Below are 17,921 nucleotides of genomic sequence, written 5' to 3'. Positions count from 1 at the left end.
AAGGGTTAACGCCTGAAACGCTTCTCCCGTCTCCCCACAACGTGCAAGTTCTGTCAATTCCATATAACATTCTACCTGTCCACCAACGCAGATCGACAGCAGCCTTTACAAGGAAGACTTTTTCTTGTATTTCACGTACTTCACGACAAGCTCACCCTTCATCAGGTCCATTCTCTTCCTCTTCCTGAGAATCTCCAAATGTCACTTTCTTGTTCACATTCCGCTTGCTTCCTTGACCTTCAAAGTAATCCTTGTATTTAAGATCTCTCGGGTTCTTTTCTTCCTGAATAAACACAAATGCAGCAACTTGTAGTTAAAAAAGAAGAAAAGACTTTCAGGTCGGAAAAGGGTGAAGAGACACCTTTTGTTTTTCAACCTCACGCTCTTTATAACAATCAGGGGAGGGGTGCAGATAGGAGGGATATTGTCTGTCTGTCTGTCTGTCTGTCTGTCCATCACGCTATCTCCTCCTAAGCGGATGTGCAGAAATTCACCAAACTTAGTAGTTATGATCATCACATGGCATGAAGGTTGCACCTTCGTACCATGTAGTGATCATAAATACCAAGTTTGGTGAATTTCTGCCCAACAGTTTAGGAGGAGACTGATGGATACAGACATAGATCCAATTACATTCCCCTTTTTTTGGTGAAGTAGCTTATGGTGAAGATCCTAAACCAGATACGATAATATTTCAAGTGATTCTTCACCATTGAGCCAATGGAGCCAAAAACGATATATATATCATGGTATCGCAAAAGGTTGTTGACAGATTATGATAAAATGAGGTGGATCAGTTGGGTAGATGACAAGAACAAGCCGATTAGATTTTGGTTCAGGTCCGAATCCAGATCCGGCCTATCAGTGGATACAAAACAAACTGTTCAGCCTGGCGGAGGTGTGCGCTCTACCGAGTGTAGTTCGAGTGTACGCATGCACTTGCGATTAATGTAAAAGTGCAAAAACATCCGTGGCTGTTCTTGGAAATTCTAAAGACATGTGCAAGCTCCTCCGTGAGCCTGAAATATACATTAAAAGAAGACTTTGTTTTATTACAAAGGTAATAAAACAAAGGCTTCTCCATCTTTCCTTCCTTTCTTCATAAATTACCAGCTTGCTTAAATCAAGCTGAAATTTCAGATTGCCAAGATAAGAGGGGGGGATCACATTTTATACAAACAAGTACAAATGGTGCACACAAATAAGTTGGACACTTGATCTCAACAGAAGTTGGTTAAAAAGGAACCCCCCCCCCCCCCCCACCCCCGATAAGCAAGCTCCCCCCGCCCCCACCCATAAGCAAGCTTTCCCCCACCCCCCATAAACAAGCCTTTCATTGGAAATTTTCCAAACAAACACTCAGCACATTCCACTCAGAGACCAATTGGTTGATCACGTGATACCCACCTCGTCCTCTCCAAACATGTCATTATCTTCAGTCATGTCTTCAAAATAATCCACCTCTTCATCCTCATTCTCTTCCTCAACTGCATCATTCTGTGAACCATCAGCTTGACGTTTACGGTCCTCTCGCTTCTCTTCTGATTCCAAGAAAGCTTCCATCTCAGACAATGAGAAAAACTGATCCTCCAAATTATTTTTGCCCTTCAAAACAGACGTCTGTACAGTCGATTCTAAATCGTCAATGTCAAAATCCACATCCGAGTTGCTCACATCACATTTACCCGCTTCGCCGTCAGAGCCTGGCGTTTCTGAAGAGTCATTCCCATCAGATTCCTCACAACTGTCGTTTTCAAGCGACGAGAGATTTTCCGCATCACCACCAACTTCAATCGGCAAGAGGCTGATGGTTTGTCCAGTGCCGAGATTGGCCACACGTTTTGACAATTGCTTAAGAACAAGTTCATTTTGCAGCTCCAGTTGCTGCCACACTTGCTCTGCATCAAAGCCTTTGACCTGCAACTTCTCCAGAGGACTTCCTTCAAACGCACCAGAAGGTTCCTGGAACTTATGAAGGTCGTATAATTTTTTTGTCATCTCCAGCATCTGGTCAGCCAATTCCTCCTGCACACTGCACATGTGGAGAATTTCAAATTAATAACAAATCACTTTCAATTAAGAATGTCAGTATAAGCAAAATATTGTTGCGGATATGAGATTGGCCTCCATCCATATCCGCTTGTAAATATTCCCCTATTTCCCCAATACTTCCCAACTATCCCCAATCCCCCATTCCCTAGTCCCATTGTCTGTAAACAACACTCTGTAGCCCCGACCTTCCCCTATTTCCCCCATTAAATGTCGCATCCAGGTCCACCGCATCTCACGTAGACAACCATAGGATATCTTGCTAGTTATTCTTAGTCTATGTCAGTTAAGGACTCGTTTCCATTAATTCTGACTCTTCGTTGCACCAGAATGTGATTGTATGGCACCGTTAGAAAGTTTAGGACCTCCCAATACCTCCCCGCAGCTCTTCCTCATGGTACAACAACAACAACAACAACAGCGGCGGCGGCGCGGGGAGTGTGCGTCCTCACTCCGGCTTGGTTAGCCGCCATTGAACATGTGCTCCGACGGGGTTACCACGCAGGGGCTCGCTGTCAGCTCCTCGTCAAGGGCGGAGCCCGGTAACCCCCCGCACCCAATAGAAGCGGCGGACCGATGCCATCTGGGGCGGAGCTAACGAGCCGAGGGCGTGTCACTCCCCGCTGAGCATGCGCAGGAAGAGGGAGGTGACGTCAGATGCGCCCTCAGCTTGGAGAGAGAAGACGTCACCTCCGAGCGCGGCAATACCTCCCCGCATCTCTGGACCGGACCGTGTTGATTCTGCCCCTGAGCCAAGGTGCACCTTGTGCTATCGACTGCCTGTCCTTCCCTGCCATCAATCCCCGTGTAAGTCAGTCTTGTCCCGTTTGTCTGTGGTCTGTCGGGGATAGATAAGACTGTGTCTAAGTGCCCATCTTTTCTGTGCTTTACCTCTAACCGTGTAATCTACCCGTTTCTGCATCACCAATTATATCCTCCTCCGGAGGTCTTGAGAACTGTACCCCTTGTGTCGTTGCATTTATCCCAGCCGTTGTGTCCTTTCCTTCATTGATTTAGCGTAGCGCGATTCGGCCAACGTTCGAGTGGAATCGAAAGGGATAGGGTTCTAATCGGGGAGTAACTGTTCAGACGCGGTAATACCAAACCGCTCGGTAAACTAACATCTAAAACCGCGTAAGTAACAATTGGTTGTCAGGAGTTGGATTCGAACCTGGGACTAAATTTGTTAGGCCCAAATTTTGGAACACCAATTGTGTTATTAAGTAACAATTGGTTGTCAGGAGTTGGATTCGGACCTGGGACTAAATTTGTTAGGCCCAAATTTTGGACACCAATTGTAATATTGGCTGTAACAATTGGTGTCGAGGAGTGGGATCGGACCCGAAGCGCGCTTCACGCGCTCGAAATTATTAACGGCGAAATTTGATTTTGTTTTACAAAAAATAAAAACCCGAATTTTGAAAGTCGCGCGAGGGCGGATCAAGACGGCGGGGTTCCGGTAGAGGAGAGTGAGGCAGGGTCGATCCAGGACCAAATTGAGGGACATGAGGGACATGAGGAGAGCGAAGCAGTGAGGGCGGCAGGTTCGCAAAATGGCGTCCTCGCGCACGAGGTTGCGGGCGCGCAAAATGGCGCCTCGCACATAGCTACGGCGGCCGCACCCGCTGCACAAGTGGGAGGGATGGCCCAAATGCAGGCCCTCATGGAGCAATTTATGGCGCAAATGCAGGCGTCCCTCAAACTGCAGAGTGAGCAATTGGGGGTAATGGGGAACCGGATGGAGGCTCAGAGTGAGCAAATGGGGGTAATGAGGGACGAAGCGAGGGGTACCGGTGAGGGGTTAGACAATGGGATAAAAGAGGTAAAGAATGGGTTAATGGGGGTAGAAAACAGAATGGCCGCTCAAGAGAATCAAATGGAAGGGATGCAAAAGGGGTTAGAGGGGTTAGAAAACAGTATGGAAGGCAAATTGAGGGACATGATGAGGGACCAAGCGGAAAGGGAAGTTAAACAAATGGGGCAGCAGATAGAGGGGGTCAGAATGGGGGTAGAAACTAAATTGGATGCTCACAGGGAGGAAATGGAGCAGATGAGGGTGGCATCTGGGCAGGAGATGCAAGTGATGGGAGAAGAGATCAGAAGAGGTGTGAGTGAGGAGGTCGGAGGAGTGCGCGAGGAGGTGAGGCACTGTAAGGAGCACATGGAGAAGGAGGTGAGAAAGGGGACTGTAAAGTTACAAGGGGGCATAGAGGACCTGACGCAGGAGGTGGAACAGCTGACGGTGGGACAGACTGAGTTAGTGGACCAGGTAACGAAGAACACAGCGGTAATAGAGGGTTTAAAATCGACACAGGAGATGAAAAAGGACGTAGGGGTAATTAAAAAAGTGTCAGACGGTACATGAGGACCTGACGAGGAAAATGAACAAGGTGGTAGAGGTAATGGAGACGAAGGACCGGCAGGTGAGGACGCACATAGAAACGGTCAAGGTGGCCTTAGAGGACGAGCTTGAGGAGACGCACCGGGAAATAAAAGAGGTGAAGCAGAAATTAGAAGAAGTGGAAGAAGGGGTGAGCGAAATTAAGAAGCGACGGAGAGGGGATAAGAAAGAGATAAAGGAGGAAGTAAAAGAATTGGTTCAAAGTCTGTGTTCGGATCGTGATGATGTGCTCATTAACCGGATGAGGGATTCGCAGGTGATGGAGGAGAAGCGAAGAGAAAGAGGACCCGGTGTAAGTGGTGACCAATATGGTCGTGCGTATGATGCGCCAGGGGATTTAATGAGCTTGGGGGTCGAGATGGACCCGGGTGTTCGTGAGAGGCCGTTGGTGAAGTGTGCGACAGGTCTGGTGTGCGAAAAAGGAGGTGTGCGAGAAAGTCCGACTCTGGGGTGTGTGAGGAAAAAGTGCGCGCCGACCAGTGAGTGTGCCGTCAAGAGTGAGTTGGTCAAAGCGCGTGTGCGAGGGGGTACATGGAAGCGCGGTGTGGTGAGTGTTACAGAGGGTGTAACGGGAGAGTGTGCGCGAGAAAGGTGTGTAACGGACAGGTGCATGGGGAAAGAGTGCGCTGTCGAGAGTAAGGGTGAGAGCGCTGTCAAGAGTGGAGGTGAGAGTAGTAAGAGTGCCACAGAGCGTGAGTTGGTTGTGACAGGTGAGAAAGGAAGCACACCTGGAATGGTAGAGCGTGTGTGGGAATGCACGCTGGAATTGGTAGTGAGGCACGTGGTTGGGTGTGCGAGTGAGAGCACACCTGTGATTGTCACAGAGGAGGTGACCGAGGAAGGGGCGCGAAAAGGTGTGTTGGTGAGGTGTGCGACCAACGAATGTGTGCCAAAGTGTTCGGTGGTCAGGTGTGTGACCAAGGCTGTGGGTGGAATGAGTGTACCGAGGTGTGTAAGGAAAGGTACGAGGAGCATGGGAACAGCTGGAGGTATGAGCAAGAAAGGGGTAGCGTATGCATGTAAGCATGCAGGTAAGGCATCGACGGTAACCGGGTTAGAGGTTAGAACGACTTATAGCCGAATCGGGCCCTCGGTGCGCGTCGGGCAGCTTCGCGTGCCGCAAGGACCAGCGGGGATCGGAACCACGGCGGTTTCGAAAGAACCGCCGTACGCGATCCACGCCGGGCCTCGCTTTGAACGGCCGCGTCAGTGCTCCACTAGGCGGAGCGGGCAGCCCGATAGGAAGGGTCGTCATGGCGACCACTTTTTGTTGAGGCATTCCGGCAGGTCGAGATCGGGCCATGGGATGGCTCCGTGCCGAGATGGTGCGTGGGACCTCGGCCCGGGTAAACCTCCTTCCCTGCACCGAATGCGGGACGTATCCAGCCGCTGGCACCAAACAACCCGCATTCATTGCTCGGCTTTACGAAGCCGGGCTTTGGACAGGAATTGGCGCACCGAGAGGCATTAGTGAGTAGACTGTGTGATGAGGTTAGTGTTTTGGACCCAAAATTAGAAAAAAACAAAATTTGATGATTGGCAAAGGATTGGCAGTAATGATTGGCAGATGATGAGTAGTGATTGGCAAATTTTTGATTTGTTGAAATTTGATGTGCAAAAATTGGTAGTGGGAGATGCCCGATGTGGTGGGATGGCAACTCTGTCATCCCTCACAAACGTGGGGCAAATGCGCTATAGTTTATGGGGTGTATGGCAGTGAAAACTAGCCCGGGTGGGTTAGGTTATATTGTGTGTAGGGACCTAGAAGATGACATTAGGTAACGTTAAGATTAGTTAGTGACTGATACCTGTAGTGGGGACGCAGGTAGTTTAGTGTGGATGATAATGACGAGGGAGCGCAATAGTTTAAAGGGACGACTGGGAAGCGCAAGTTTCAGAGGGGAGTAGTTAGATGAGATGATGCTGTGTGAGAACTGGACAGGTGTGTGGAGCAGTGTATGAGTAGTGAGTGTTGTGGATCAGCGCGAATGCGCTTGGGGGAGAGAAGGGTGCAGGCGGCACCAAGTATGAGAGCACAGGTGTGCAAGTACAGGTGTGTGGAATATATGGAGTATTGGAATGAGTGGTGTGGAGAGAGTTGGAGTAAGTGGTACGGAGTGGTGTGCATGGTGCGAAGGTGTGGATGGGGGAAGAGTGGACCCCTTTCACGAGTACCCGGGGCGGGTAGTGTAAGTGTTAGGTAGAGGGTACAGGTAAATTGTGGTTGGATATTGGCATTTGTGGTGCGGTTGCAGAATGGTATTGTGGATGGGTGCATTAGTGTTGTGGAAATGGCTGGGCGTGTAGCCTGTTAGTGTGTGTAGTTGGTTTGGGCACTCCACCACTGTGAGGATGTCGGCCAGGTGAGGCCGCAGGTGGGCTCTGGGAGCCGTTAGTGTCAGTGGGTGCCTGAGGATCCCGGGTGTGGATCGGGCAGCCCGTGCCAGAGAGGGCACTGAGGGGGTGAGAGTGCGAGAGGGCCTTCCCCAGTTAGTTAGGTTAGGGTGAGGAGCAGGTAAGCTCGGGTGGCACCTACAGTGGTGGAGGTGTGCAGGTGGGTAGACCTGCTGGGGGAGCTACACGTCACAGCCCAGAAATTGTGCGAGGCACCGAGTGTTGAATCGGGGGAGTGAGACCCCAAATTGAGAAGCACCACAGTTTGGTCAATGGGAATTGGTTTTTAGAACCCATAGTGTAAGTTGGCCAATGGATTGGCAGGGAAAGACCCCGGGTAATGTAAAGTTGTTAAAGTCATTTAGGAAATAGTTAGGATTGATGAACCTGTCGCACCATACGCAGCCACTTACCTGAGGTGATGATGATGACTCCACACCTGTGTTCCTTTGTTCTATGTTGCAGGAAAGGAGAATTGCTGTGTGGATTTGTGAGACGCATCACGACGTGGATGAGACATTGGGGTGATTCCATCTCTCCCTCCTTAGGAGGGACTGATGATGAATTGGTGATGGCAAATTTTGATGTTGAGTTGGAGATGGCAAATTTTGATGGGAGTTGGAAATGGCAAATTTGATTGGTTAGGAGGGAGAGAAGACGAATTTGGTTTATGGGAGGAACGGGGAAGACAGTAGGGACGTTTGTTGATTTGTAAAGTAGATGTTTATGGGTAGTGTTGTGTTGTGTGGATACAGTAAGGGGTAAGGGAGGGGCAATGTAGGTTACCTGGTGGGGGGGGGGGGGGGCGTACGGTAGGAACGTACCTGTCTCACCTGGTTCCCATGTGCCCCCAGTGTGCATTACCTTGTATTGCGTGCACTTTTGCGCCCTTACCACCTTACTCACTTGGTTCTTTTGTCTCCCACCTCCGAGGATCTGGCTTTGGGGCGGAGAGAGAGGAGAGAGAGGTGCTGGCTCCGCAGTTGTGGGCCTGTACTTTCGCTGCTTGCTGCCTGGATCGATACACCATATGGACCGCAATTTTTGTGGCCGCCCACCATGGACCGCAGTTCTTTTGCGGGCAAGCACCACCCGTGGATGGACCTCTGGGTCAACGTGGCACCTATGCCATACAGGTGAACCACTTATAGTTGGCCCCCCTGACGGCCACAATTCAGAAATGGACGCGGTTGGCGCCTTTCTTTATTTTTAAAGAAGCAAGAAGGCCAAGTGGGCTCCAAGGCAAGACCAGCGGCAGAACATCGGCCGGCTGCGACACCACCGGTGACTATGAACACTTTATTGGTGCACCGGATGGTGCTGACTGTACATGATGGGGTGGTGCTTTTGGTGCTTGGATGGGGTGCTCTGCACATTATTAAAGGCCGTAGGGCCACAGGGCACTCGTGGGTTGGTGTATCGATGCTGGCATGCGTGCTCTCTCTCTATGCATAACATCTGCATGTGTTCCTCAAAGAACAGGTCCTGGATCGTAGTGTAAATATCAGTGTAGTCTTGTGTAAATAATGTTCCCTACCGGCTGTATGTTTAGTTTGAGGATTCTTTCCGCGATTCGGTTATCCTGTGGGTGTGTTTCTGTGAGGAGAAGGGTGCAACGTCGCAGCGGGACATATTTACTCATTTGTGAACATCTGTAAAACTGTCGCACTCAGGGTTGAGTTAATAGTAGAGGGAACTACATCTGAGTGCCACACTAAAGTAAGTAAAAATTTATCGGGTCGGGACACCCCGAGGTAGAGAAGGGTGCAATGTTGCGGATATGAGATTGGCCTCCATCCATATCCGCTTGTAAATATTCTCCTATTTCCCCAATACTTCCCAACTATCCCCAATCCCCCATTCCCTAGTCCCATTGTCTGTAAACAACACTCTGTAGCCCCGACCTTCCCCTATTTCCCCCATTAAATGTCGCATCCAGGTCCACCGCATCTCACGTAGACAACTATAGGACATCTTGCTAGTTATTCTTAGTCTATGTCAGTTAAGGACTCGTTTCCATTAATTCTGACTCTTCGTTGCACCAGAATGTGATTGTATGGCACCGTTAGAAAGTTTAGGACCTCCCAATACCTCCCCGCAGCTCTTCCTCATGGTACAACAACAACAACAACAGCGGCGGCGGCGCGGGGAGTGTGCGTCCTCACTCCGGCTTGGTTAGCCGCCATTGAACATGTGCTCCGACGGGGTTACCATGCAGGGGCTCGCTGTCAGCTCCTCGTCAAGGGCGGAGCCCGGTAACCCCCCGCACCCAATAGAAGCGGCGGACCGATGCCATCTGGGGCGGAGCTAACGAGCCGAGGGCGTGTCACTCCCCGCTGAGCATGCGCAGGAAGAGGGAGGTGACGTCAGATGCGCCCTCAGCTTGGAGAGAGAAGACGTCACCTCCGAGCGCGGCAATACCTCCCCGCATCTCTGGACCGGACCGTGTTGATTCTGCCCCTGAGCCAAGGTGCACCTTGTGCTATCGACTGCCTGTCCTTCCCTGCCATCAATCCCCGTGTAAGTCAGTCTTGTCCCGTTTGTCTGTGGTCTGTCGGGGATAGATAAGACTGTGTCTAAGTGCCCATCTTTTCTGTGCTTTACCTCTTACCGTGTAATCTACCCGTTTCTGCATCACCAATTATATCCTCCTCCGGAGGTCTTGAGAACTGTACCCCTTGTGTCGTTGCATTTATCCCAGCCGTTGTGTCCTTTCCTTCATTGATTTAGCGTAGCGCGATTCGGCCAACGTTCGAGTGGAATCGAACGGGATAGGGTTCTAATCGGGGAGTAACTGTTCGGACGCGGTAATACCAAACCGCTCGGTAAACTAACATCTAAAACCGCGTCTGTAACAATATAATCAAAACTTTTACTTCGTATTAATATTGTCACATTGCCCGGGGATTGAGATCCCCGATGACGGATTGCCGAAACGAGCCTTAACTCCTCGGCGTATTTCCAACTTGGCGGGGTTATCTTTTCATGCGTGCGGGAAAGGCCCAAAGCCTTACCTGATCGGACGGCCGGCACGTGGTTATCCATCGACCGACGAACACAAAAACGAACAGGACAAGAAATTTAAAGTCAACAAATAATGATTTCATGAAAATAATGCAAGGACAACAAAACAAAGGGCAAAGTAAAACTAATTCCTATATTGAGGCGCCTCCAATCAGACTCGTATACAAACAAGGGGAAAACGAAAGTAAAAATAAATTGTTTTAAGTCGGCTGGTACTCAGCTTTGCGTCTCAACGAGGACTTTGAGGAGCCTGGTGGTCGTCAAACCCGAGTCACCACGCGGGAAGCGCACAAGATGGCATGGAGTCGCGCCCGTAGCCAGCGTGAAACAATGAGACAGGATAGCCTCCTTCGGTCTGCTCACGACCTCCTCAGTCTCCGAAGAGCACCACCGTCAACAACACCCCTCCAACGTTGCAAAGGCTCCCCAAAGCTCCCAAATGTTCTCTCCACAGCGCACCCGGGCGTGAAAACGCAGCTGTTCCCTCACGCGACCAAGAACAAAGAGCGAGCAAGGGAGAGACATCTTCTTACTCCCTCTCGAACGTTCAACCTCTGACATCACTCCTGCCCAATCACCGAGCTCCATCAACACCAATCCATGTCCTCTGGACCAATCACGATGCTCGGGGTGTGGTCTCTCCATTACGAGTCGTCGGGCAGTCTAGCTGCTCTTCAGAAATGTTCGGATGATGTTGGCGGTCGTGGGGCAGGGCCGACTTGCCCGGTGGAATGTGCTGGGTACTGTCGGCAATGTCGGTTTAATGGCCGTTGTTGTAACAATGGAGCCGATTGCATGGCTGGCCAAGTTTTGATGAAATGAAACGGAAGGGAAAAAAAATAAAAATCAAAGGGCCAATTACACACTGGGGATTATCCTTAAGCCCTACCTAATTAGCAGAGCTCCACCCCTCATATGGAGACACGTATATGATCTCATTCGATACAGATTCCCTATTTAGTTACATCGAGGTGGGCTTCTTCCCTGCGTGTCGCAAGAGACGACCAAGAGGGTTGGCGTCAGGAAAGGCATCCGGCCATAAAAACATTGCCTCAAAAAGAGAACCATGACAATTACAACTACATATGGGCAGGGTACAGCCTGAAGGGGAGATCGGTTTCTGAGGCTTGGGACATGGAATGTAGGGACAATGACAGGGAGATCAGAAGTGGTGGAAGTATTGGTCAGAAGAAGAGTGGACATATGTTGCGTGCAAGAGACGAGATGGAAGGGAAGTGGTGTGAGAATGGTGAAGGGTAGGCAGGGACAGAAATAAAAGTTTGTGTGGCAAGGGTGCCTGGAGGGCATGAATGGTGTTTGTGTCCTGTTTTCTGAGGAGTTTGTAGACAGTGTGGTGAGTGTGACTAGAGTGAGTGATAGGTTGATGATGGTGAAAATGATGATTGGAAAGCACTTGGTGAACGTCATCTCGGGATATGCTTTGCAGGTTGGTCGGAGCGATGAAGAGAAGGACAAGTTCTGGTGTGCGATAGAGAAGCTGATGGAAACCGTGAAAGATGAGGAAGTTGTTGTGGTAGGAGGAGACATAAATGGACATGTGGGAAGGAGTATGGATGGTTTTGAGGGAGTTCATGGGGGTTACGGATATGGTGTGAGAAATGGAGAAGGTGAAAGGATTTTGGAGTTTGCTGATGGAGCTGATTTATTGATTTGTAATACTCAGTTCCAGAAAGAGGATAATAAGCTTGTTACATACACGTCGGGTGGGTCGACGACAACCGTTGACTACCTGATGGTGCGTAGGCGAGATAGGGGGCACCTCCGGGACACAAAGGTGATCCCGGGGGAGGAGGCTGTTTCACAGCACCACTTGGTTCTCTGCGACATAAGGGTGAAACGTGCGAGGAGAGCTCGGCGGGTGAAGTACCAACCGAGAATGAAGGTGTGGAGGTTGAAAGAGGTGACAGTAAGGGAGGCATTAAAAGAGAGGCTGAGTAGGGTAGAGGAAGATGTGGTTGAGCTTGAAAGTGGTTGGATGTCAATGAAAGCTAGAAAGCTAGATGTCAATGTTCGGAGAACGCTTGGATTCGGAAGAGGGTCAGAGAGCAGTATTCAGGATTGCAAAGCAGATCGCGAAAGAGAGGTGTGATGTGATGGGGGTGAGTTGCTTAAAGGATCAAGTGGGACAAATTGTTGTGGACCCAGATGGAATTAAAGGAAGATGGAAAAGATATATGGAAATGCTGTTGAATACAGAGAATGAATGGGATGGCAACATAGAGAGTAACCCAGTTTTAGGACCGGCAGAGATGATAACTGAGAAGGAAGTTGAGGAAGCGATAAAAGCAATGAAGAGTAGAAAAGCGGGAGGGCCGACGGGTGATGTGGGAGATATGTTGAAGGCAGCAGGAAGTTGGGGTATGAAGAGAATGACAGAGATCTGTAATCTGGCGATGAAAGAAGGCCGCATTCCAGTGGATTGGGAACTGAGTACCCTCGTCCCTCTATACAAGGGGAAAGGTGACCCTCGAGAGTGTGGCTCGTACCGAGCGATAAAGTTATTGGAGCATGGAATGAAGGTATTGGAAAGGGTGTTGGAGAGGAGGATAAGGAAGAAAGTGAAGATTGACGAAATGCAGTTTGGATTTATACCAGGAAGAGGAACGACAGACATCATGTCACTGATTGTCTGTCACAGCAAGAAGTCAATCACAGGATTATATCACAGGTGGAGTGACAAAATGTACGGACAGGTACATTTGACGATTGGCTTCGCAATCGGGTATATCAGGGTTGTTGCGTTCTGTATTCGTGGAAAACAACTGCTGCAAGTCTACAAAAGTTATTGCTGCTTCCTCTGGAAATGGTCCGTCAACTCGACAATGCTGTTTGTCATGGAGTGGTGGCTTTACGAAATTCCGGCATGAAACAGCGTGCTATTGCTCGGCAGTATGGCATCACTTCTTAAGGTCAGGTGTCAAAGATCCTGAAAGGAAATGCTCCAAAGGGTGTCACTACTCCAAAACCGAGGCCAGGACGTCTCCGCAGAACCACAAGGAGGGATGATCGCCAGCTGCACTGGTTAGTCCGCAATGGCTGTACCAAGTCAGCTAATCGGCTTAGGGCTGAGTGGCAGCAACTGACAAATGTGCCTGTATCCAGAAGGTTAGTTCACCAACGACTGGTTCAAGCAGGCTATCGTGCCAGGCGTCCCCTGAGAAAGCCACGCCTGACCAGACAATACCGCCAGCGCCGATTGCAGTAGGCCAGAGAGCACCGTCAATGGCAGCCAGGACACTGGAATCACGTGATCTTCAGTGACGAGTCTAGATTTCTGGTCTATCCTTCAATATGGCCGCGTCCGAGTGCGCAGACAAGTGCATGAAGCCTCCAACGAAGATTGTATAGTGCCAAGAGTCCAAGCTGGAGGTGGTGGGGTGACCGTTTGGGCTGCTTTTCATGCAGGGGGCAAAACTGACCTGGTTGTTCTGTATGGAATCCTGAACCAGTTTAAGTACAGGGCCATTCTGGAAGAAACATTGCTTCCATTTGCTCGTGCAGCCTTTCGAGGAAACTTTGTCTTCCAAGATGACAATGCACGGCCTCATCGTGCTCGCATGATCCAACACTTTCTTGCTGACTGTGGTGTAGAGCATATGGAGTGGCCTGCCATGTCCCCGGATATTAATCCGATAAAGAACTTGTGGGCAGAATTAACGCGTCAAATCTACAACTTGGACCAGCAGCCGACCTCTGTGCATGAATTACAGCAGGCTATTGTCACTGCATGGCAAGCGATTCCTGTCCAAACCTTGGCAAATCTCATGAACAGCATGCCTCAACGTGTACGTGCTCTCCTGAATGCTCGTGGGGGTTACACGAAGTACTGAACTGTAATTTTACTGTCCGTAATCCCAGTCGTAATTTAACTTTTGTTTTTGTGAAAAAAAAATTGGCTAATGTGCAAAATAGAGATACTTCTGGAAAACGTACAGAAGTTTAACACAGTACTGTCCGTGAATTGAGTTCGATATCAGTTTACATCACTTTCAAGGATCAATTTATTTGCTTCGAAATGTCAAATGTGGTTTTTGTTTCTTTTAAAGGTCACATCAACAAAATCTAGAATAATTTCAACCTAATTCCAATGAACTTTTGGTTCTAAGTCATCTTGAAAAGTAAGTTCACCCCCACAAAAAATATTCCATAATAAATGTTCTGTATAATTCACCAAATGTCTGTCTGTCTGTCTGTGTGTCTGTCTGTTCCCAGGTACCGCAAAAACAGCTGAACCGATCGCAACAAAATTTTGGGAGGGTAATCCTGGGACCCCCTGGAGTAAAATAGGCTATCTTGTTTTTCCAATTTTTCAATTTTCCAGTTTTTCCAAAGACGATGGAATAATATTTTACCGATATGAACAGTGATGTGGCTTTTATTGAAATTCTCCAAATACTGTTTAGATTTTGATGATTTGCGTGTGATACGATTTAACGGATGTTTATATAAATCGTTTAAAATAAAAAAGCCTTCAATTTCTGATATTTTACCTTTTCATTTGGGCCTCCCAATTGAAGCTCCGCCCATAGGGTGGGTACCGTTGCTAGTGATAATAATAATAAAAACATGTATATATTATTATATAGCAATGGTAATTGCCTCTCCAAGCAAATTAATAAAATGGAGAATTCCTCGGTGACCAGAGCGACTATACCACAAGATGTCAAACTTCGGAAAGGCATTTCCAATAACCCGAGTGGAATAACGGAATAAAGAGCAACATTTGCAAGTTCATAAAAAGGTACAAATAGGAGCACATTCAAGGTTCTGCTGCAATCCTTTGGGCCTTCACTGACACAGCAAGGAAATGTGCTTTGCATGTCCAGGGGATTGGGGATGGCAAAAGATAAACGTGAAAATCATGAAAAATTAGCACTCGCATTGTACAAAGAAAAGGTCTCCCTCTAAAGCCGAGCCTGGGAAAGCTAGTTTTATGAATGACGATACGGCATCGCAATCGACAGCTACGGAAGAGGAAATGCAGGAGGATTTGAATAATTACAACGGTGGTGCAGGATGTTCTACCTTAAATATGCAGGTGAGCAAGAGACACCAAATGGAAACAAGCACACGTTCAGAAAACCGCCCAAATTTTGGATATTTCAGAATCACAGTCAAGACCGTTTTTTTCATTACAGGAACGAGGCTCATGGAAAAGCAAGGTCGAACTGCCAGTGGGCCAGACATCTCGGGAGTGATCAAACAGAATACGCAGAGACGGAGGAAACACTGACACGAGCAAGATGGTCGAGTTAGGAAAGGTTAATTATGTATTTTGAAGATTACGATTCAGAATTGGGGATGATGAGCCATGGCGGTGCATTGCTTGTTTGAAATCCTGGAGGGAAGAGTGCGACAGAAGACCCTCCATAAGATGGTTCCATAGAAGGGAGAATGAAGGAATAAAAGGAGTTGAGGTGTGTAATCATCCTGGATTGGGGAAGTGTCACCAGGATGGGTTTACTGGAAGATCACGTGCATCCTGGACTTGCTGGGGAGGGTCGGATGACGGAGATCAGGAGTAAAGTTGGAGACGAGATGGTGGTTGAAAAAGAGAGAACATTGACCTGCTTGCGATGCGAGTGCAACAAACACTGTCCTTCAGACTCAGGTGCTGTACCTAGCTGCTGGTAGGCTGTGTAAGGTGGACCAACAGGTGTTGTACCTAGCTGCTGGTAGGCTGTGTAAGGTGGACCAACAGGTGTTGTACCTAGCTGCTGGTCAGCTGTGCCAGGTGGACCAACAGGTGTTGTAGCTAGATGCTGGTCAGCTGTGCCAGGTGGACCAACAGGTGTTGTAGCTAGATGCTGGTCAGCTGTGCCAGGTGGACCAACAGGTGTTGTACCGAGCTGCTGGTCAGCTGTGCCAGGTGGACCAACAGGTGTTGTACCGAGCTGCTGGTCAGCTGTGCCAGGTGGAAACAACAGGTTTTCTACCTAGCTGCTGGTTGCATCGTTTCGGAGGATGTGCCTTTAAGTTTACCGGTGATGAAACCCCGGCCCCTCCACATGGAAGGAATTTGACCAAGGACGCGACACACAAGGTCTTAGCCTTTTCCAAAGGCACCGTGTAATTAATATTAACAAGCGCACAAGCGATATTATCGAAAAGGAACACGTCAAGTTTTATAAAAAGAATAAACAACGACTAATACTAATAGTTTACGCATACTGAGGTAAACGACTGTTTAAAAGTCATAAATCTTCACCCCCGAAATAGAGCTGCATCGATGACCCGGAAATTAAAACAGGAGCAAAGCTCAAAAATAATAATATTAATTACTAAAACATTTTTGGTAAACTATAATTTCAAATAACATATCAATGTGAAATGTCTACACGTCAATAATACAAAGTGTAAAGTGCAAAGGCTCATGGTTCACGTTCGCACGTATTAAAGGTTAATGTGAAATATACACTAAACCAGCAACCGCAAAGTAATATTTACTTCAGAAAACGGTCCATCCGTGCATTGCAGCCTTTGACGATGCCAAGTGCCGCGTCCACGGCGCCTCGCCACGCTGGGGTCCCGGGAGCCGCCATTACAAATGAACAAGCAGCGGAATTATTTCCCTCTCTTTGATTCTTCGTTCTTTGTTCAGTAAAACCGTCTTCCATAAAACGATTAAATATCATTACAGCAAAACAAAACATTTTCCATTGAAGAATCACCAAATCTCTAGGCTTATGGCAATACTGCGCCTTATACACCGCTTAATATGGTAACTTATAACACGACGATGATTGACAGCTACTGCGCCTCACCATCTTATCAGAGAGCTGAAATTACGTCACAATAAAAACTTGCAATTCCTATAAATTAATAGCGGAAGATAAAATATGTCCACTGACTTTCAGCGAGCTGAGCGAGTACCATGACGTACACGGCAATCTCTGACGTAAATCCATCCATTCACGAAATGCAGTATAACTATTTAATTTTATACATTAACGTGTGTTAGTATTTATGATTGCTCAATTTAGGATCCGGCGCGAAAAGGCTGTCCTATATATTCATAAAACCAAGAAAACTCGAGTGATCCTACTCTGCGCCATCTTTTTACGTCAGCGTCCGCTTTGCCATGCAATGCAATCAAATTATTTATAATAACTGCACGAGCGCTGACCTTTGATAAATATTCTGATTATATAAACATCTAAGTTCATCACTTTTTACCATACATTGTGCATTCGTTTAGCCAGTTTCTGTTGACGAGGCTGTTGTGTAATTACACCGCCGTCGCCGTAACCGCCGGTATCGCCATTTGGGTTACTGTACCGTACTGTACTTGGTTGGACAAACTGCAAGCGATGCTTATTTGCCACATGTGACTGCGTTGGTGCACCTTTGGTAGTGTCCCTCCTTCAGTGGTTAGAATTTACATCCTGCGGCTTCCCGGTCTTCAAATCCAAATAAAACGCTTCTAAATCTTTTTTCATCATCGTTATACGGAAGTATGTAAAACTAAAAGGTGATCCTGTTTACTTTAAACTTCCGATCGTTCCATCGATTATTATCGATGAGGTTGGTATAAGTCACAACTACTTGAAATAATTTAACAATTTCTGGTGAGGTGTGCATGTTTGTTGGGTCATATTAAACACCGCCCGGAGCGCCCAGAGATGCCCGGAGCGCCCAGAGATGCCCGGAGCGCCCAGACATGCCCGGAGCGCCCAGAGATGCCCGGAGCGCCCAGACATGCCCGGAGCGCCCAGACATGCCCGGAGCGCCCAGAGATGCCCGGAGCGCCCAGACATGCCCGGAGCGCCCAGACATGCCCAGACCGCCCAAAGATGCCCGGAGCACCCAGACATGCCCGGAGCGCCCAGACATGCCCGGAGCGCCCAGAGATGCCCGGAGCGCCCAGAGATGCCCGGAGCGCCCAGACATGCCCGGAGCGCCCAGACATGCCCGGAGTGCCCAGACATGCCCGGAGCGCCCAGAGATGCCCGGAGCGCCCAGAGATGCCCGGAGCGCCCAGAGATGCCCGGAGCGCCCAGACATGCCCGGAGCGCCCAGAGATGTCCGGAGC

The 17,921-nt window shown here is 48.6% G+C and overlaps 1 protein-coding gene across 2 annotated transcripts in view; it reads right to left on the bottom strand.

The window, feature by feature from the left end:
* The window catches only part of MPHOSPH10 (M-phase phosphoprotein 10), a 41,503-nt gene extending 24,520 nt beyond the window's left edge, over positions 1-16,983 (bottom strand). Inside the window, exons 1-3 of one of the 2 annotated variants that reach the window (XM_068130076.2) lie at positions 16,337-16,983; positions 1,408-2,032; positions 156-283 (exon numbers count right to left, since the gene is read on the bottom strand). In XM_068130076.2, coding sequence (XP_067986177.2) covers positions 156-283; positions 1,408-2,032; positions 16,337-16,542 — 959 coding nt within the window. In that variant the 5' untranslated portion in view covers positions 16,543-16,983. Of the gene's footprint in view, positions 1-155; positions 284-1,407; positions 2,033-16,097; positions 16,114-16,336 lie in introns of those variants that run through there. The other variant, XM_068130077.2, reaches the window with a different exon arrangement.
* Between the last annotated feature and the right edge of the window lie 938 nt (positions 16,984-17,921).

Source organism: Myxine glutinosa, chromosome 11 (assembly GCF_964187855.1).
Source record: "Myxine glutinosa chromosome 11, kmMyxGlut1.1, whole genome shotgun sequence".
Classification (NCBI taxonomy): Eukaryota; Metazoa; Chordata; class Myxini; order Myxiniformes; family Myxinidae; genus Myxine; species Myxine glutinosa.
Note: the sequence above shows the minus strand (reverse complement) of the source record. Positions and strands in the feature narration are given on the sequence as shown.